Source organism: Nelumbo lutea, chromosome 3 (genome assembly GCF_056320005.1).
Source record: "Nelumbo lutea isolate HS-2025 chromosome 3, American lotus-T2T, whole genome shotgun sequence".
Lineage (NCBI taxonomy): Eukaryota > Viridiplantae > Streptophyta > Magnoliopsida > Proteales > Nelumbonaceae > Nelumbo > Nelumbo lutea.
Window position 1 is genome coordinate 110,948,515 of NC_142686.1, and position 20,806 is coordinate 110,969,320.

Genomic DNA, 20,806 nt, shown 5'->3' on the forward strand with positions numbered 1-20,806 from the left:
AAAGTTGTTTCGATAGGGAGTGGAAGAGGGATGTTCAGGGTAGGAAGGTTTAGGGGCGCCACAATTCAAGCTGGGGATCCCATCCACAGGAAGGGGGATGGTGAACTATCCGATGCACACCACGGGGACTTGGAGTTGTTCCCCAGTGGTGTTCGTTTCTGTGCCACGTCCGGCATTGTTGGAAGAAGCCATGATGGAGCGCAATCCGGCCGGTCCTAACTGTCGACAGCCTTGCCTTTGAACGGAGCTACAGGGAGCCTGAAATGGAGAAGATGAGGAAACTCCGGGGGGAACCCGGTGAGATTGCTCCGAAGCTCAAGTTAGTATTCTCTCAAAGGCAAAATAAAACCAGATGGCGCAAAATTCACATACCTTGTTCTTGGGGGGTAGGGGGCCTTTTATAACCACTTCGCGCACTCACTTCGAGGCTTTTGTCAGGTCGGGTATGATTACTTCTGTGCTTCTGCCAGTTCGGGTGTCATCCCTTCTACTGGGACAGAACCGCCATTGCTTCTTGTCGGAGCCGTCTCTGTAATTGGAGATGGCGGTGGCAGGTGGCCGTTTGAAGTGCGGCTGTCAAGCGTCAGATCCCGAGTCAGTCAGGTGCGCCACCGCTGGATACAGACTTCCTCGGTGTCAAGCATGGTACGGTTGTTCAGTTTGGCGTCCTGGAGGCAAAGTGTTGGAGTGGTGGGCGAGGTGAAGTCTTGAGTTCGGATAGGGGAGTGTCCCGAACTATCGTGGGGCGGGCCAGTTCAGGTCGTTGCCTTGTGTGAAGCTTGGGGCCTAAGGGAGAGTTCGGGCTCCTAGTAGGGAGTGCAGACTACTGGTAGGGAGTTCGGACCGCTGGTTCCTCTCTTTGGTGCTCATGCCTTGGGCGCGTTGTTGTGTCGAGCTGTTGCCTTTGCCACGTGTTGCGTAATCACGAGATCGGGCCAAATCTTCCTTCATCACAAATAATAAATTTGGCCATTTTTTATTTTTTAAATCAAAATAGGCCATCCGTTCAAACCAGATGATCAAACTAGTGGCTAAAACAGTTAGGTGTCCGGTCCAGTTTTTAAAACCTAACATCGTCCTCTTCAAGGCTGCAGTTATCGTTGCCTCCACTGCACCATTTTCATCAAGTAAATATTTGGAAGTAAAAATATTGGAACCTCCATAGTCCATCCACTTTGCAAGTTTATATGCAGCTCTGCAACTTCATGTCAACAAGTATATACATTCCATAGCTGAATTGTATTTAAGCTTGTCTCTTCTGATGATCTCATAGGCCAAGCAAGATGAGAATTTCATAGATACGCAATGCTTGGTTTATAGAAAACAAGAGACAAATAAAAAGTTGAGAGAAAATTCTCAATGCTGTATTTGGTTGCAGTATAAAATTATTTGACCTAATGCAAAATTATGATAATTCAAATGATTTGGGTGTAAATTCTGATTATTTTTGTTTCAAATTTTACCTTATTTTGTTTGATTGCAGTACAAATGAAAAATGAAGTAAAATAAGATTTAAAGCAAAATAAAGTAAAATCCAAAACAAAATTAAACCAAAGTTTGCATTCTTTTCATTTGTACTCCCATGCATTTGTACTAGTGCAAATAAAATTGCACCACAACCAAACACAGTCCAAAGAAAATAATTCATACAACAGGGAATTATACTGAAAATCCCATAGTGTGCCTAAATACTTTGAGAAGAATTCTTAGTTGTTGACATGGTTCATAATATCAACACGCATGATACATAAAATTTGTCATAAATTGCATACAATATGATTTAGGCCATGTTTGGTTGGAAAAACTCCACCACATTAACACCACTCAGGCGTTAGAATTTATTGTGCGTGAAACCATTTTTTATTTCAGTGTTAATCAAATAAACAGTAAAAAACAGAAACGTCTGAACTTATGTGCTTGAGGCATTGGGAAAAACTTCTAATCCCAATTTCTCCTAATGCCCAAACTTTATTGAAATGAAATGCTAGCATTACAAGCTAAGGTGGAAGATTGAAGATAACTTTATAGGGGTTTTACTGTATTACTTGAAACACCCAACCAAACAACAAAAGCAATAAACGTTTAAAATAACAATTTTCAATTAAACGTTTATCTGAAAAACACCCCATCCACAAACACCCACAGAACCAAACACATAATTAAAGGGCAAATACTATTCTTTTTTATTTTTTCACTCTTAATGTGAAAAGAAATTCTCTAAACCCCTATATGTAGCATTTATGTGGGTTCAAAATACTGATGTATTGTTTAAAGAATGGACACAATATGCCATACTTTTGAAGCGTTTAGTGCTTTTAAATCATAATATATGATGTGGCAGTCACTATCTATTTGAGTATTTGCAAAACAAATTATTTTTAAAGAAATAGTTTTGTTCAAATGAAACACTTGATAAGCAATATTTGCTTAGAATATTGATACTTTTTAACTCTTGAATACATTGCAATATTTTGAACCTTTTTAGTTTGGGAAGACTACAAATGCAAACACAATGTCAGTATCAATTTTTAATTTCAAGGTCATAGATATTGTGAGATGTACACAAACATAATGTTATTGGATTATTGAGCTAAAAGTCTAATGTATTTTATAAAGAAAAAGTCACCGAAATAAATTTAAAAGAAGAAAAAAACCTTATTAAACTCATGTTCATTCGCCTTTGCCTCGTTACATTCTATAGAGATCTGTTGTCGAAATTTATATAAATTAAACAAAATTTGCAGTAATTTTTGTATGTCACACTTCTGATAGTGAGAAAAACAAAATTTTTCACTGAATAATACTTGAAATCTTTTGACCCACCAGATCGAAATTCAGGTTATATATAAAAGATAGTCTTGCACTCTTGCTTTGTACTCAATGCCATCTTAGGTGGCCACTTGACCCATCGGTTCAAGAGCTCCATTGATCATGCATCAGCTCCCAAGTGTGACCTCTCTCAACTTCACAAGTTATGACCTGAGACGACCAAGCCAATCAACCACCACAACCCTTTCTTGTTCTATATTGATTGGCCAATTGCATAATTTAACTTTCTTTCTCACCCAACTTAGATTCAGGGACTTTCAGAATGCCACCATCTATCAGAGCCTGCAACTCAAGTTTTGCCAAATCCCGTGTCTTCGGATTTGATGATTCCAGAAAAGCAGAAATAACTTTGCAACTGCAACCACCGCAAGACAATCCAAAATGAAAACTAAGTTCAAGCATTTATTTGACATAGGCTTAACACGTGGACATGCAGTTAGTAAGCAGTTTAATATCTAACCTGTGTCCAAGGGCCCATACTTCACACTTCCCTTCCAGTGCAATCTTCCAGAGAGTGGAGGCAAAACTAGAACAGTTCAATACCAGTTTTCTAATGGTCCGGCTGGAATGAAAATTTTCAAGGATGTGTTCCTCTTCAGATTCCTCAGTTTTGGGGAGGGCTGCAAGAGATGCTATCGCTTCATGTAAAGCACCCAATTTGTCAGTTAAAGTTGGCCAAAGAATACCACCAGCTCCACCAGTAGCCACCTGCATGCATCAATAGGAACTTGCATAATTATTTTATCTTCAATTTGATTACCAATGTGTTGCACATGATCAAAACCAGAGCTTAGTTCCAGATCTCTGCAGACAACATCATCAAAAAGTGGAGCTTTCATGGCAGCATCTTTCACCACAAGGGTTGTGAATCCTGTGGTTTGAGAAAATTCTCGTGAAGAGAAGAGACTACAAAACTGTATTGGTAATCCAGAGCCCCGACTCCTGAGGGGTTTGGGGATTTTGACATCAAAATTGAGACGTCTTTCAGGTATAGCAAGCCTAGAGGAGACAAGAATTCCCAGGCAGAGAAATCCTAGCTCGACATCAAGGACTAACAATGCTAGTCTCCGATTCCAACAAGAGTGGTAGAGGGTGACTGAAAATTGGTGATAGGGAGAACAACATGAGGGAATATGGTGCCTCAAGACTTGTAGAAATTCTTTATGGAGAGCCAGACTTGTAGATAATAATCTGAATACCTCGTTTAGATGGGTAAGAACTACCAACTCTCTAGCAGACCAGCTTGCTAGACATGGGGACTGCAATTCCAATATAGGACAAGCAACAAAAGAATGTACTGTAATATAGGATAAGTCAGCAGGCTTACTGATAAAAGTGCCAGATCCATTAATGATAAAAAAACTACTATCTTTTTATGGCAAAGAATACACACACAGAACAGAGAGCATTGAACCAGGAAAAAGGAATAGAGTGTTCATTGATAACAACAAGGGACAGATCATCATTTAGTAGAGCAGTCTAAAGGACACAGGAATCATATTTACAAATATATAGCAGATAATATTTGGTATTAGATACAAAATACCAGATTCACCAACCAAAAAAGAACAGAACCAAAATAAAATCATGCACCACGATCCAATTTGACAATGATAAAACTCAAAGTAAACCCAACCACCCAAATATAAACAAAAACAGAAGACGAAACAGATTTCTCCCATCCAAGATCCCAAGAGGAAAAGAACTCATCTCTCTACTTCTTCCTTTGGAGTTTGGGCATTCATGTATTTCATTTCCTTCTTATTTGGTCAATCCCAAATAATCCACCTTTTAATCTAGCAAATATATTTGACACAAAAACAGGTTGATGCTTTTTTTGACTTTCGATATTCAACCATCCTGCTAAATATCAAATAGATATATGTAGAGATTATGGGAAAATATAGATATTCAACCACCCTACATATAGATATATGTAGATATATGTAGAGATTAGCCCTTTGGCTTGTTCATTCAACTTCCATTAATTACAAGCATCTCCTCTGCAATCAAATCTGAAATAGCAGGAGAGGCAGACCAGTTTTCACTGATTGAGTCAAAGCCATCCTTGCCAGTGTATGAGACACCCTATTACAGCTTCTGGTCCTCCGGGAGCAAATACAACCAAGAAGAAACCAGGATAACTGTTTATAATGTGCCTGCAATCTCCTAAGATGGGAAAAGTCTTCCATGGCAGAGATGACCAATGGTCCAACAGGCCCTTCACAACTACCTCAGCATCAAATTGCACCATCACATTGTGTAATCCCAATTCTCTGCTTGTAGAGAAAGCCACCTTAAGAAACATCGCCTCAGTCAATGATCTAGCCGGAATACAGATAGAGTTGCACCAGCAGAATTGACCTTCATGTCTCCAAGCAATCAAACCCATGTCCACATAATTAACTTCTAAAGCCTTATATTATATAGTACAATACAATACAATATATGCTATGATATGGTTTGAATTTCATTTAAGCAGGTTCCTATTAAGCTGGATCAGGTAGACCACATACACCCAATCATTATCAGGCCTCAAAATATGAACCAGGAGGCAACAATAGGAACTGGGAGTCTGGGACCTGTCCAAGACCCCAATGTAATAGGATTGAATTGGATTGGGTCATCCCAGCACATTAAAAGGCCTAACTCTTCTACCCACACCCATTACCTGTATATCTTTCTAATCTCCTATGGTTCTTATTCACTCCCATTTTTCCCAAGATCCCCAATAGATTTTCTGCTATTTGGGTACAAAGTGCAATTCTTCCACATTACACCACTAGTTGAATCCATGACTATACAGGAATAGGCATTTTATGCAAGGCCTTCATGACATGCTGGTAAAGAGTCATAAAGAAATTTTCTTTTTTTCCCTTTTTTCACTTTTGAAACTAGAACTGAATAGAACTGCTAGTTTCAGAATTCTTTGCAAACACAACTGAGAGAAAAATAAAGGTTAATTCGGCCAAAGCATGTAACAAATCTTAGGAAAATGACTTTTACAATTAGTTCAGAAAATTTTCCACAATACTAAACCAAGAGTTAAAAACAGTTAATATCAAGAAATCAAGGATTCAAGCAAGAGAAACACTCCCAACTTAAAGTTGCACCAATGATTACCTCATATATGACTTCTTTGCCAAAATTTGACCTAAGTAATTCTCCTACGCTCTCAATACATGTGTTGATAAGACTCTGCAAAACAACCATCAAAATCCAATTGGACCTTTGATATCAGCAAACTTTGTTCAGAAGCAATCATGAAAAAGAGTAGATGCTTATATCCTACCAACACTCTGATTAAAATACATTGCAATTACTTTTCATTTTTATTGTTTTTCTTTCCTTTTTCTTTGGGGGTGGAGGTAAGGGGTGAGGGGTGAGGGGTGAGGGGAGAATTAATGCATATACATGGAGATGCAGAGAAAGGTGAAGCAACAAACCTCAGCAAGCCCACTATCCACCAACAATTCACGTCTCCTTAAGGAGGAATCCTTTTTTCCTCCATCAACTATCTGGAGGTTTTTATCAGTGCTGATACTACTATTATTACCACCTACAGTAGTCTCCAAACTAGCCACAGCCCCACTGTCTTGGAACTCACAAACTTCTGAACAGTCTGTCTGCTCCAAATTCAAATTTACGTCTGACCCTTCATCCTGAAATAAAAAGCAAATAATCTTAGACCAAATTTTCTTGCTACTGCTTTATTACCAAAACGGTTCTAGAAAAGTTAATGGTTTGAAACGACCTTGGTGCACAGAGAAGAAATAAATAGATTGAGGGAAGCCAGATCATCTGGATTAAAATAGCGGGTGCAATACGGATGAAGCAGCTGCAATAAAGGACGTCTTCCATTCTAGAGTTACAAAGAGGACAAAAGAAACCATTAGCAATAAATCACCTAACAATACCTCCCAATACACGCATGAACAAAAATAGAGAATAAAAGAAAAAGAAAAGAGTACAATACCCCTTACATGGACTGCAAAAGAGGTCCAACAACATCATAGGCACAAAAGTAACAGAAAGTCAGGACCGCAAATGTGGAAAAGAATCCAATTCATGATCTTGGCCAACTAAATCTATTTTTTTTTCACTAGTAACTAAATCTATTAATTTTCTTTGAGCCAATGGCATTCCCCCTTTTCCAATAGCCCAAAGAATTTGATAAATCTAAGTTCAGAACAACACCGTTGGGTTGACATTACAGATTGAAATCGTCAAACTGTGGGTGAGTCACTCTACAGTCTACACTAAGACAAATGCATATAATGTTTGTCAGTGCCTGGTAAACAGGGCAAAGATCCAGATGCACAATTGAATATCTAATATCTACTATAAGCATGGTTTTAAGAGTTACCTTATCAAAAACAAGTTCCTTTAGGGTTGCTTGTAGTTCGCGGATGACAATCTGTAATTGGAAAAGTTGAAATAACTGTTAATGATTGAAATTGAATAAAGCAGGAAAATTTTCATAACAAGCACATCCAGGAACAAACCTTTGTTAGAAGTTTTGTGTCATCAACTGTGGAAAGAATGAAGGTAAGCACCTAGGAGGTTCAAAAAAAAAGGCTTAAGAAATAGATTCCACCTTGTAATTAAAATGCACTTATTACCTACAAGAACGTATGTATACTTATTATTTATGAGAAAATGCATATTCAGCTCAATTAATGCACAGGTAGTTGATCTCTACAAAGAAACTTTGGCTGGTAGAAAGCAAGTACCAAATGGCACTTTCCCAAGAATAATTGAAGCCATAATTACTTAATATAACAACTTGGAAGGATATGTTTCCCCATTACTGCATACTCCAGCCTGTTAGGAGAATTGGATATTCTCTAGGCCTACAAGGAATAGATATTGAGGGTGATTCAGCAGAGGTATTGAATGGATGAAATCACAATCCAAAGACCCTAGGGAAAAGGGGGATGGAGTTGACAGGAAAGTAATGTAGACAATTGATTGTGGTAAAACCTTAATAGTCTTTTTTTTCTTTTTGTGGTTCTTCTCAGATTTGGAGGTGGAGGGAATCATGTATTTGCATATTTTTCATTAATAAAATGCTCTTGGTCTTGTTACTGATCAAAAAAGAGAAGTAAAAAAGCAGTTATCAATAGAAGAAAACATTAATATTCATATTCATTTTTTATCAAAAAGAAAAGAAAACCTATTAGCCAAGCGTTAATGTATTTGGCATTAAACATATAGAGTGCTATATATTTGCACCAGTCAGGGTTCTGAATATGTGTGTCAAGAGCTTTCTTTGGAGGAGCAGTAAAGGGCCCTTCTCTTTAGGAAGACAGAGGTCAAATCCACCCAAATTAAGACTTATTTCAGCATGGACTGAACCAACTAGTAAATCAAAATTAGAAGACTAAAGTTGCATCTAGCTGTACATCATAGCTCACAGAACAGGCTTAAGAATGATGAAAAACCACTTCCGGGTACATGCAAGGCAAAAGGGGGAAATATCATACCAGACAGTTACTTTAGCATTAACGGTCAAGCCAAGGATTAGAACCTTAATGTTCCCTAGCATGTGAAACCCATAAATAATCAAGCCTGTTCAATAGATGAAAAGGAAGCATTTTCACCAACCCCCCCCCTCCCTAAAGACCATTATAGTTTTGTACTTTTGTTTCCAAGAATGAAAATCATAATCCAGTCTCTTTCATCAATAAATAAATAAATAGCTTAGTACATTCAACATGTTTCAGGTTACAATTCAAACACTGACAGTCCAATCACAATGATTCCAAACTAGGAAATTTCTGTAGAACTTGATGGTTCAAAAAAGAGGGAACATAAGAGGTCAAAAGTAAGAAATTGAAGAATAACACAATTCACTTGAATGATAAAAGTGGCTCAAATCATTGAAACTGCAAACCAGTACAGGCTCTATGAAATTTAGCGAGAATGAAATTAACCCAATAGAAAACTAAGATTAACCAAAAATGAGGTGGCAATGTTGGTCTTACCATGGTCCCACATTGATCATGGGCAATTTTCCCTATGTGGCCCTTCATGCCTTTGATGATTTTTTTTCTTTCCTAAAACAAAAGACAAAATCGAAAAGCTTGCAGCACTCAAGATTCAATCTCAAAAATAGAATTATAGAAGTCCCCACCAGTGGTCAGATAAATAAAAGTCAAAACCCAAGTTGGTTGTAGCATACCTTTGCACTTCCATGCTTGACACAGAGAATGCCAATCTTTGATCCATCTCTTGTATGGATCATTCGAACAAGGAGTGGCCCCGATAACTGTTGTATAACATCTGTGACAGAGGACTTTAAGCAAACTTAAATTAGGACATAGTAGTATACCCACCATTGTTGAACTAAAATGCATCTTCAGAGAGATGTTAAAAGTTATGAAGTTCTGGAAGGTCAACTAGTACCTTGTCAGCAATGCTGAAATATTCTATTAATGCACTGTGTATTATAGAATGGTCCACAATCCCCTTCTCCAGAACCGGTTGAATTACAGAAGCCATGTGTCGTACAACCGAAGTTTTTTGTAGATCTAGTTTAGAAATCAGATCTACCAACCTGATAAAAGATGGATGGTTAAAAAATCAAAGTCAACATCAAAGAATATCAAGATGCAAGAACATCACAATCCCCTTCTCAACAATCAGTTGAACTGCAGAAGTCATTTATAGGAAACAAATCCACCATACAGATTAAAAGGGAAACAATTAAAATATAATATAAAATCAAGGAAAACCAATATGTATAATTTTCAGGAGACACAAACAACATATGCATTACAAACACAAACCATTACCAACAGTGCATGTGAAGATACTGTTAAATAAAAAGGTGAATCACTGATGCAATATGCCAATCTACCAAAATAGGTCTTCCTGGATATTTCTAACATATTTATCAACTCGACACTTTTGGCTATAGCATGAAGCTATGGTAAAACTAAATTGTTTAGCTTCTGAATTTTGACCAACCATGTGAAAAAGTACAGACATTTCCCAATCCTGACATCAACTAAATCTTTTAATTCCTGACTATTTCCAGAGATACAAAGAAGCCAGACAAGCCAACTTCATGCCGATTTCCAAAGTCTAAACCTTCAATGCCACTCCATACACTGATAGGTCTAGCCATGGTAAGATTTCAGAAACTGCAGAGAAAGTGAGACGACTTAAAATCATCAAGGATAGGAAATTAAGGTTGCTTAAGAAAGAGGAAATTAGGATTCCACAGCCCTTGGCCTAACCCAACCCATCCAAATGCAATATCAACATTCAACAACAGATAAAGCAGGTGAATTTGAAACCATGAGAAAATATTGTATTGGGCTGATAATAGACTACCATTAACCTACTTCTAAACTTACAGAGTAAAGTATCTCAAACAACTGACCCTATACCTGCTTTCTTTCATTGAGACCAAATCCTTGAATAGTTGTAGCTCTGCTGAATATAACTCCAATAGAAGGGCTTGTTTTTGAGATGCATTTCCTAATTGGTATGCATGTTCAATAACTGCAAGAGAAAAAAAAAAATAACAGTGGCATATTAAAGGCTTAAACTATAAAAGTCAAGGACAAAATAGATATCATAAGTAATTCATCAGCAGTTACTTTTAAACTGAACAGATGGTGATCCAGACTTATTTTAATGATTAAAAAACTCCCTTAGATGATTAAAAAACTCCCTCAGACCAATGCAGAAAAAAAATCTTAAAATTCTATAATTACCACTAACCCTGATACCCTACTTTTTCTAATTTCTAGTCAGATCGCCCTAAACAAAATTTAAATAGAATGTAGTATCACTCACAAATCACCTGACTTTAGGACCAAAACTCACTAGTATAACTCAACTGCATGGACTGACACTATAGCTTCTACATATGGAAAAATGGAAAAAAAAAAAAAAAAAACTATTACTCCTAAGCATGGAACAACTAGGAAGCATTTAACAAATAAACAATTGCTCTCCTCTGGTAAGAAGAAGATGGAGAATAGGTTTGTAGAAGCTGCTAGATGGAGGAAAGTGATGAAGATTGAAGCAAAAGATTTCCTATTTGAAGAGATAAGGATCGGAGGCCAGCAGAGCTTGAAGATTAGGGAGGCAAAGAGAGCCACAATATTGTTGGAAGGTCTTGAAGTGATTGAATGGTTGCAGAGTTTTGTTTCAGAAGCAAGCTCCAAAGGTAAACAACTGAACTTTACGAAGTTCAACCTGGATGGAAGAAATAGCTATGAGCTGGAATGCAAAAATAATGCAAAAGAATGCTACATAACACTGCAGGAATTCTTTGGAGGAAGAAAGAAGCAGTTGGCTTGTTTACCAGAAGGTAAACGGGGTGTTGGATGGAAGGTAGTGGCAGAGGTACTGAGTGAATTTACTCAGCAGCTGAAAACAAAACAAGTAGAGGCTGCAGTATAGGAAAAGAAAGGGGTAAATCACAAGGGAAAGAAAGAACTCACTGATAGGAAATGGATGATTGCAGAAAAAGGAAAAAGAATTTGTAAACTGGTAGAAACAACAGAAAAAGATGATTGAGGGAAGAAATTTGTGGTTGAAACTTCAAGTCCACCAAGGGATTGGAGAGGTATTGCTCAGGCGATACTCAAAAAATTAAACCTGCAGAAGCTGATGGTGATTCCTCCTTATGAATCTTGTAAAGCTTTGATAGATCTGGGTGAAGATGAAGTAGAGATTTCAGCTTTAAACATTCTTTCTGAGGCTGGTGCTGCTACAGTCTCGAATTGGTGTCCTCTATCTAATACCAAATGCTTTGAGATTGAAGACAATGTAATAGTCAGATTGCTTGGGTTACCTTTCAATCTCTGGAAGGAGGAAGTTTTACAGTCAATAGCTTTAATCTGTGATGCAAAATTAGAAGGTGTTTTTTATTGTGATCTCCATTCAGTTGCAGTGAGGTTAGGTGGTGTTAAACCCAGAGACATCCCAAGGAAGATAGAGGTTTTTTCAGAGGGTTTAGTATACCCCGTTTGGCTTGCTACCTCCATTGAAGCCCAGCTTTGGAAGGAAGGAAGGAATAAGGGAGGAAGATGAAGGGGCAGAACAGGCCTGGTTGCTTGGTATGCAAGGCAGAGTAGACACTACAAAAGAGGCTAAGTCTTCTGAGGTAACTAGGAAAAAGGAGAGAAAAGAAAAAAATTTAACTACTTGGGGAAAGTCTGCTTGGCAGGGTGGGCTGAGGGATGGCAGGTCCTATGTTTGACAGGAGGTCTAATTGGAGGTACACTTGCGACAGGAGTTTAAATTTCAAAAAAACTGAACAAAGGCAGGCAAAGGTTCAGGTGTTAAGCCGGTCTTGTGAGCCGGTTCTTTCTGGTCCTTTGAACCAAGGCCAGTCACATGTTTCTTTAAGTGAACACGTGACTGGGTCGGGGGGCTGGGCCCAGGCCCATCAAAAATTAAGGGGCCTATTTCTGCAAATGGGCCAGCCGGATCAAAGAGCATGGACCCAAATTTTAAAGTGCCACGTGCCAGTTTAAGTAGGCACATGACCAAAGGATTGGAGAGGATGATGGACCAAAAAAAATGGTCTATCATCATCTCCCACGAGCAAATCTCTTCTACCGCTCGCAGGGGAGAAAGTTAGCAGCAGTGGAGCGGCAAGTTTGAACTAGACATGGGTTCCAAGCAAGAAGAAGAAAGTCTTCTCCCCGGAACGGCGCAATCCAAGGTTCAAGAAGCACTCGTTGACAGCGGAGACAGGGAGTTCCCTCATTCCGGGGACAGTAAATCAGGTATTTACGGACACGGTCGAGATCTGTGAGACGGAGGAAGAAGGTAGCTCAGATTCAGAGTCTGAAGACTCTTCAAGTATTGGAAGCATGGATCTGAAAAAAGCCAAACCCCTCAGTGCTGATGAGAGCCTTCACACCGAGGTGCTTTTTTTTGGAAAACGACAACTTGGATGTATCAGTTTCAGCCCAGAAGATGCACTCTCAATGTCTCTTATTACCTATGGATTTGAGGCTTACCGCAGATTTTATAAAGGAGAGGCAAGGGACACCAGTCTTAAATTAGCTCCCAGTTCACTAGAGCAGCATGGCACTGATAGAGGAATAGAGGAACAGTAATTACCTTGGTCACTGATCACAGAGTTATCAACAAGGGGACAACTTACAAAGGCAAATTCTTTTTTTTTTTATTGGAAACGGTAACTTCATTAAATAACTTTAATTACAAGGGCAAATTCTGATGCAAGGATTAAAACAGCATTGGTTGATCACAATGGGAACCCACAGTCATTTCCTTTGGAAGGATTAGCCGCGACCTTGCCCCTACGTGTTGCCCCTCAAGAGTTTTTTACATCTTCCCACAACCATTCAGGTAATTTTGTCAATTCGTTTTATGGTACTGCTGTGGGTTTCCTGCCTGAAACAGGTACTTCTGCAGCTCAACTCGATGCAGGGTCATGGTTGGAAGGGACAAGGGGGGCAAATAACAAGAGGAATTGGTAAGGGGAAGAGAATTACAGGAAAAGGAGTTAGAGATGATCTGGGATCAGATCTGTATGTTTTTGAAGGAGTATAAGAGAAAAGAGGAAGAGGTAGGGAAGGGTGAGGTTCAAGAAGGTTCAGCAAAAACAGGGGATCAAAGTAGGAAAAATGCAAAGGATGAATCAATTATGGAAAAGATGCAGAATGAGGAATTAGAGAGGATTTGGGGACAGATCTGTGCCCACCTTGAGGAGTATAGGCAAAAAGAGGAATCTTTGGAGGAAAACCAAGAAATTTTGAAAAGGCAAAATAAAACAAAAGCAATCTTAAGCAGATCTGGAACATTTAATAACCTAAGGAAGAAAAAAAGATCAGAGGTGGAAAGGCTGATATCAGATATAGAAGAAAATTTGGAGTTCAGCGGAAGAGGGGAGAGAAGGAAAGCCTCTAAGTAGAGGTCTGACCTTAGAGGGGGATGCCAAATCTTTTACTTCCATGAAAATCATTAGTTGTAATGTGAGGGGGTTGGGGAGTGCTAGGAAAAGAAGGCTGATTAGGGACCTCCTTATAAGGGAAAGGCCAGATATAGTGATATTTCAGGAGACCAAATTAGCTGATATCGATAGAAGATGGGCAAGAAGCATTTGGAAATCTAGAGGAAAAAGTTGGGTTTCAACACCTTCTTGGGGGGCTTCGGGGGAAATTGCTACCTTTTGGAGAGAGGATACGATGGAGGTTCTGGAGGAGCTAGTAGTTAATTTTTCAATGTCATTAAAATTCAAGATGGTAGAGGATGTATTTATTTGGGCTCTAACTGATGTGTATGGACCAAGCAATTACAGAGAAATGAATGGATTGTGGGAAGAGCTTTATGGGATTCAAAAGGGCTTTGGGATGGTCCATGGTGCTTGGGGGGAGGTTTCAATGTAATTCGATTTACAAATGAATCAAATAACCTCCAACAGGTCATTACAACCAGCATATAAAGATTCAATGATTTTATTAATAATTGTGAGTTAAAAGAACTCCCATTGCTGCAAGCTATCTATACCTGGTCCAATTTTTAGGAGATACCAACCTGCTCCAAATTAGATAGGTTCCTTTTCAATGAAAGCTGGGAAAATAAGTGGACGGACTTGTTAACAAGGGCTCTACCTATAGTCACATCTGTCCATTGCCCCATTAGCCTAGGACAGAAGCCTTTTAGGCAAGGACCTCGACCCTTTAGGTTTGAGAACATGTGGTTGACTCACCCGGACTTCATGAAGAAGGTTGAGGAATGGTGGAGAGAAGACCTAAGGGGGTGAAGTGGAAAGGGGTAAGATTTCATAAAAAATTAAAAAGATTGAGAGCACATGTGAAGGATTGGAATAGGGAGCATTTTGGGAGAATAGAAGAAATGAAATCCTCTCTGTTGACCCAAATAGAGGAACTAGATGTGAAGGAATCCCAAAGAGCCTTAAGCCCTCAGGATAGAGATCGAAGATGGAATCTGAAAAGAGAGTTGGATGAAGTCATTTTGAGAGAATAAATTTCTTGGAGACAAAAGCCTAGATGTAAGTGGATTAAGGAAGGAGATGGGAACTGTCTAGATGTAAGTGGATTAAGGAAGGAGATGGGAACACTAAATTTTTTCATGACCCAGTCAATGGAAGGAGAAGGAAAAACCTAGTATCCAAACTAGAAGTGGATGGAACAGTCTTTGATACCCAAGAGAGGATAGCCACTTGTTTTGTTGACCATTTCAAATCCATTTTGAGGAGACCCCTAAGCCCTAGAGTGGAGTTGGAAGGTGTGACCTGGCAGAGGCTTCCAGAAGAGAGTAGAAGTTGGCTAGAAAGGAATTTTGAGGAGAAAGAAATTAGAAAAGCTATTTTTTCCATGGACAGATCTGAGGCACCAAGGCCAGATGGGTTTACAATGGCTTTCTTTCAAGATTGTTGGAACATAGTCAAAGAAGATTTAATTGAGGTCTTCAAGGAATTTGAGAATAATCAAGTGATGAGTCGGGGATTTAATGCTACTCTTTTAGCCTTAATTCCCAAAAAGAAAGAGGCCAAGCATCCAAAGGACTTTAGACCTATCAATCTGGTGACTAGTGTTTACAAGATTGTTGCAAAAGTCTTATCTTTGAGGATAAAACAGGTGCTTCCATGTCTTATTAACCAAGTGCAAGGAGCTTTTGTTCAAGGGAGACAAATTGTAGATCAGATTCTAATAGAAAATGAATGTGTGGAGGAGATGAGGAGATCGAGGCGTCAATGTTATGTTTGTAAACTTGACCTTGAAAAGGCCTATGACTTAGTGGATTGGGGATTCTTATCACTCGTGCTAAGGAAGTGTGGGTTTGAGGATAAGTTGTGCAAATGGATAAACGGTTGCCTCTCCGATTGCCATTATTCCATCCAAGTCAACAGGGTAGTTACTGATTTTTTCCCAGCTAGCAGGGATCTGAGACAAGATGATCCCATGTCACCTTTCCTTTTCACTTTAGTCGTCGATGCTTTTAATACTCCTCTCAGAAGCGGATAGAGTCGAATCTCTAAGAGGGTGGAGAATGGGTAAAGACAGAGTGTCAGTAACCCATCTCCAATTTGTAGATGACACAATAATCTTTTGCGAAGGTTGTGATTTGACAGAGGTAAGGAATGTGAAAGATTTACGATAAGATCAATACTGTGAAAAACTTGCAAAAGAAGAAACCTTTTTTTGTGTTTGTCCCCAAATTGGTGCTTTATGTGTAAAGTGAAGGGTGAGGATTGTAACCATTTGCTGATATCGTGCTCCTTTGCTACCAATATTTGGAATTGGGTTGTTTCTTTATTTGGGTGCAGGTGGAACTTGCCCTCTGAAGTAAAACTGCTATTCACTCCGGCTGCTCTTAGGAGATTGACAAAAACAGGGAAGATAATGTGGAAATGTATCAGAGCCGCCACCTTGTAGATTTTATGGGAGGAGAGAAATGCTAGAATATTTCAAGAAAAGGAAAGAAGTCTTGCTGAAGTCAAGGAATGTATATCGACAAAGACAATTTCATGACTGAAATCTTCACAATTGTTGGCAGATTTCTCCTTTGATGACTTAAGGAGAAATTGGGAAGCAGTGGCTTCTACAGTCTCCACCAAGAACAAATTACAAGTTGAATGGAAACCCCCACCGGATGGAGTGGTAAAATTGAATTTTGATGGCAGCTGCCAAGGTAACCCAGGGCCATCCCGAATTGGTGGGATTCCGAGAGATAAAGACAGCAATATGTTGTCTCTTTTCTCAAGACCAGTGGGTGAAGGTGATTCTGTAAGGGCAGAGCCACTAGCAGCAGTACAAGGTATACAAATGGCTAGTCAATTAGGAGTGAACAATTTATTAGTAGAAGGAGACTCCAAGGTAGTAGTGGGCTGGCTGAATAGCCCAGACACAGTTTGTTGGGGCTACAGGGATTTGTTAAAGAAAGTTAAATGGATGACAAGAAATATGACTGTTAGGTTCCAGTGGGTTAGCAGATCAGCAAATGCAATGGTTGATTCTCTGGCCAAGCAAGGGGTGTCAAGGGGTGATCTGTTTTGGGCTACTTTGTAATTTGTATCTCAGGTTTGGGCATGTTTAGTGTTTATGATTCATTTCTTGGAGGAGGTAACATCTCATGCCTCTTCCTAGGCTGCTTGTAGTTCTGATATATTTCAATAAAACTACTCTCATTTATCAAAAAAAAAAAATACTTTTCATAAAGAAATATTAAGGAAGTCTTCACAATATCGCACAGTCATCAGTTATCAAGTGTGACTTCTCTTCTCTAGTTGACAGAGAAATGGAACTTAAGTCTGGGAGTATCTTTTTTCACAAGCCTCGGGCAGCACCACTGGGATTTTCACTAATCCAGAATTGGAGTATCCTATGTAATTTCAGCAGTCATACAGGTTATGCAGACTCTTCTAGATGTTGTGAACTGTTCCTCCTGATAGGGGTGAAAGTTGTGACAAGGGGCCCATATTGCCAAGAGATTGCACCATTCCTCACTTTTGAGTTAAGAGGACTCAGACAATGTCATAGGATGGAGTAGAAATTGTGGCCAAGGACAGCATAATTTGGCATATTTCATTAATGATATTAGAGATACTTAATCATCTGCTCCATTTCAAAAAAGATGGATTGCAAGGGGTTGAAACTCAACTGCTGATAATCTTGCAGGTGCAGAAAGGGTTTTTCTATAATGATAGGTCTATGTGTATAAAATTTTTGTTATCAATAGATGGGGCTAAAGCATTCTTTATACTTCTGTACATCCTCTGATGAACACATCTCGCTCATAAATCAATGAAATTATACTGTAATATTTTCTCGAAGAAAGAATACATAACAAATGCATGAACAAGCATACATATTAAAATTTACATCTTTATAAAGATATGTGAACCATTAATAACAACTATTTTGTAGTACCCCGTATAGTTGGGAATAGTTGGGATAAGGCTTCATTGAGTTGAGTTGAGTATATGCCAAAGAGATTATAGTGACTAATGAATGCACTTGAATTAACCAAATTAATTATACAAACCAACAGATCCAATCATGTGTCGAAGAAGAGAGGCAACATGCCCATGAAGAGAGGAGATGAATCCTTCCAACTGCCTTTTAGAAGCTGCAAACAAAACCAAGAGAAAAGAGTTCAGATTATCTAAAAAGAACATAAAGGACCTAGTCCTTATGTAATGATGTTATTGATTTTTTCTGCAATAATTCTGGGTTGAACAATACCGTTATCTAACATTTTCTTCACTAGATGCACTGCATAAGTGTTACATGCAAGGGTGAGAAGTTGTGGTCGGAGTTCCTCAAAGACAGCATCTCTTTCATCTTGCGAGCAATGCTTAACACAAGTCTAGGGTGGAAAAAATAAAATTATTGCAACTTAATGTAAATAGAACAATGTTAAGTTTTAAACCTCAAAAAAAGGCTTGTCAGCAGTATATTACCTGCAACACTCGGGAAGAAACATGAGAGCCTGCAACCTCTGGAATTTTCCCTTTCATCTTCTGTAAAGCTTCACTCACCAACCTTGACAAGGAAAAAAAATAAAAAAAGGAAGAAGTAAATAAATAAGAACAACAAAAAATCAATAATGTTGGTTGATAATGGTAGAAAATCCACATGTTAAATTAAATGCTTACTTGGATCTCTCTTCTTTGGCAATATTATGGCGCCTCATCTTTTCCCATAATGATGCAAGTTCCTGAAATTAATAAATTTAAAATAAGAAGAAGAAGAGAGTTGACCAGTCCTAGGAGTTTTACAACATGATTCTCTGTACAGACGACCATCCAATTTATTCCAGCCTTCATACTCTACATGCTAATGCTTACCTGTTCAAGTGTGTAATGCCGCTTCCTCCTTTTTTTCCTCGCTTCTGTTAGTTCCTGCAAAAAAAAAATTGAAATCCCGAATTTATTTATGCGTTGTCTGGTTAAATTTTAAAATTCCCCAAAGAAATACATTGCTAGAGACGGCAAACTTTCAAACAGGTAGACCAAAGAAAATACCATAGTAAACAAAGGTAACATTAAAGAATTTGTCATTTCATTCATGTGTTGCTTGTCCAGTGATAACCAAAAATAATTAAATATAGCGTACAATAAACCCATTCAATCTTGGGCAGTTTAGGCGTCAAAAAAAAAATCTTGGGTAGTTTAAGAAGCATTTGAATCTAATAGACTCGTAGTTCCTCTCCATGAATGCGACGCGACACGTGCAAAATACAGCCCATCTTCAGTAAAATCTACTTAAGTATCACTAGCGGATATAGATAAATGTGTTTTTTCTCTTGTTAAAGTACATTCTTAGTTTCACCGGATCCATATTCTTTATAAACCAAAAGAAGAAAAATAATACGAAAATCAATAAAGAAGACCGACCTTCGCATGGAGACGACGTTCTCGTTTCGATTTTGGTACTTTTTTCTCCACGGCAGATTGCCTCTTCTCAGGTTGAGTTTTAACAGCTTGTTGTTTTGAGGATTTAAAAGATTTCTTCAACCCCTTGTTTGGAGGTGCTGAAGGTTTCGATTGGACGGATTTCGGTTTCTTCGAAGTGCGCTTTTCTCCTTCTCTCTGAGTGCCTGCAATTCGCTTTCTTTTCTTAGATTCGTCTTGGTTGCGTTGGTCCTTCGCCGCCATGAGAGAACGCAACTGCAGTTTTCTGCTTTGTTTATCTGTTTCTGAACTAATTCCTTTCTCCCCCCGTCGGGGTTTTGCGAGGGTTTTTTGTAGAGCGGGTATGTGTGTTCCGGATGTGATGTGAACCATGTGGACATTGGTGCGATCTAACCTTGATAACAGTCATCTGTCTCTTCACACAATCACACGTTTTGGCTACTTCTCACGTTTAGGAACTAACGGAGACGGGTACCGTCCGTCAGTCCGTCACTTAGAAAATGTATTTTGCACTAGGGTTATTCAAAGACCCAATCCGACCAATCCGGACCGATCCAACCCGAATCGGTTGGGTTTTTTTCAGCACCGGTCCGTTTCAGGTTGTAAAAAATATAAACCGATGGTAAGTATTGAAAACCGAAACCAACGCGAACCGAACCGACTTAATAGTTAGTAGTTAGTTCCTATTTAGTATTTACAACCTACCTAGTTCCTACTTAACTAAGTTGTCTCTATCTTAGTTACAACCTAACTTAATTTCTAGTCTTCTATTTAAGAATGACATTAATGACAATTTTTGTAAGACAATTAGATAATGAATTTTTTTGGAAAAGTTTAAAGAAAATAATTAAATGATCTTAGTTTTGATGGTCATTTATACCAAATAGGCAACCAATTACAATTAGAATTAGATGTCATTTTTTACTTAGATTATAAGGTTTCTTGAAATATACAAATTTCAATCTTCTTTCTCTAATACAAATTGACTTTCTATTTTCTTGATAACTTTTATTCTAACTTGGCCCGCCCCCTACCAATTTCAATCTTCTTTCTCTAATAGAATTAGTTGTCATTTTTTACCTCAAATTTTAGTCTTCTTTTTCCAATCCACCAATTTATTACCATGGTTCAACTTAGAGTCGAAACCAACCCAACCCAACTCAAACCGACCAGGTTGGTTTTGCTTAACACAAGGTCGGTTTCGGTTTCAATTTCATGTAACCCGACCAGGTCGGGTTGGTTGAAAATTTCTCAATAAACCGACCCAACCCGACCGGTGAATAGCCCTATTTTGCACCAATAATTTTAAAATCGAATCGGATAGGAACCATTTTGGATCGGTTCCAGAGTCGAACGGACGGCCCGTTCTGACTTAAAATATAAAAGGGAATTTTTTTGTTTAGTACCCTGTACTTTGGGCCTAATGCCACTTTGGACCCCAAATCAGCAATTAAGTGACATTTGAAAAAAACACAAATGCCCTTCGAGTGTCATCTAATTTTCTATATCAACTATCCAAGCATTGACATAAAATTAACAATCCCAAATCCTTGCCTCTTCTATTCAAGAAAGTTGGAGTTACCAGAATGCCCACTCAAA

At 38.5% G+C, this 20,806-nt stretch overlaps 1 protein-coding gene across 1 annotated transcript; it reads right to left on the reverse strand.

Annotated features, from left to right (window-relative positions):
• Nucleotides 1-2,631: 2,631 nt before the first annotated feature.
• Nucleotides 2,632-19,630, reverse strand: PUM24 (pumilio 24). Its single transcript, XM_088978228.1, has 17 exons — nt 19,190-19,630; nt 18,641-18,694; nt 18,449-18,510; nt 18,254-18,335; nt 18,036-18,159; nt 17,836-17,919; nt 10,227-10,341; nt 9,238-9,388; nt 9,014-9,127; nt 8,817-8,888; nt 7,335-7,385; nt 7,196-7,246; nt 6,584-6,691; nt 6,276-6,491; nt 5,953-6,027; nt 3,290-3,537; nt 2,632-3,184 (listed from the first exon to the last, which is right to left on the reverse strand). Exons 1-17 carry the CDS (start codon nt 19,577-19,579, stop codon nt 3,049-3,051), a joined length of 2,133 nt encoding a protein of 710 aa, XP_088834354.1. The 5' UTR covers nt 19,580-19,630; the 3' UTR covers nt 2,632-3,048.
• Between the last annotated feature and the right edge of the window lie 1,176 nt (nt 19,631-20,806).

Bases quoted from the DNA above. Each gene is read 5' to 3' on its own strand.
- PUM24 (XM_088978228.1), bottom strand. From the start codon at position 19,579: ATGGTTCACATCACATCCGGAACACACATACCCGCTCTACAAAAAACC. The intron at 18,695-19,189 runs GTCGGTCTTCTT...TTTTTTTTGCAG, and splicing joins AACGTCGTCTCCATGCGAAG to GAACTAACAGAAGCGAGGAA. The intron at 18,160-18,253 runs GTAATATACTGC...TTTCCACCCTAG, and splicing joins TTTCTTCCCGAGTGTTGCAG to ACTTGTGTTAAGCATTGCTC.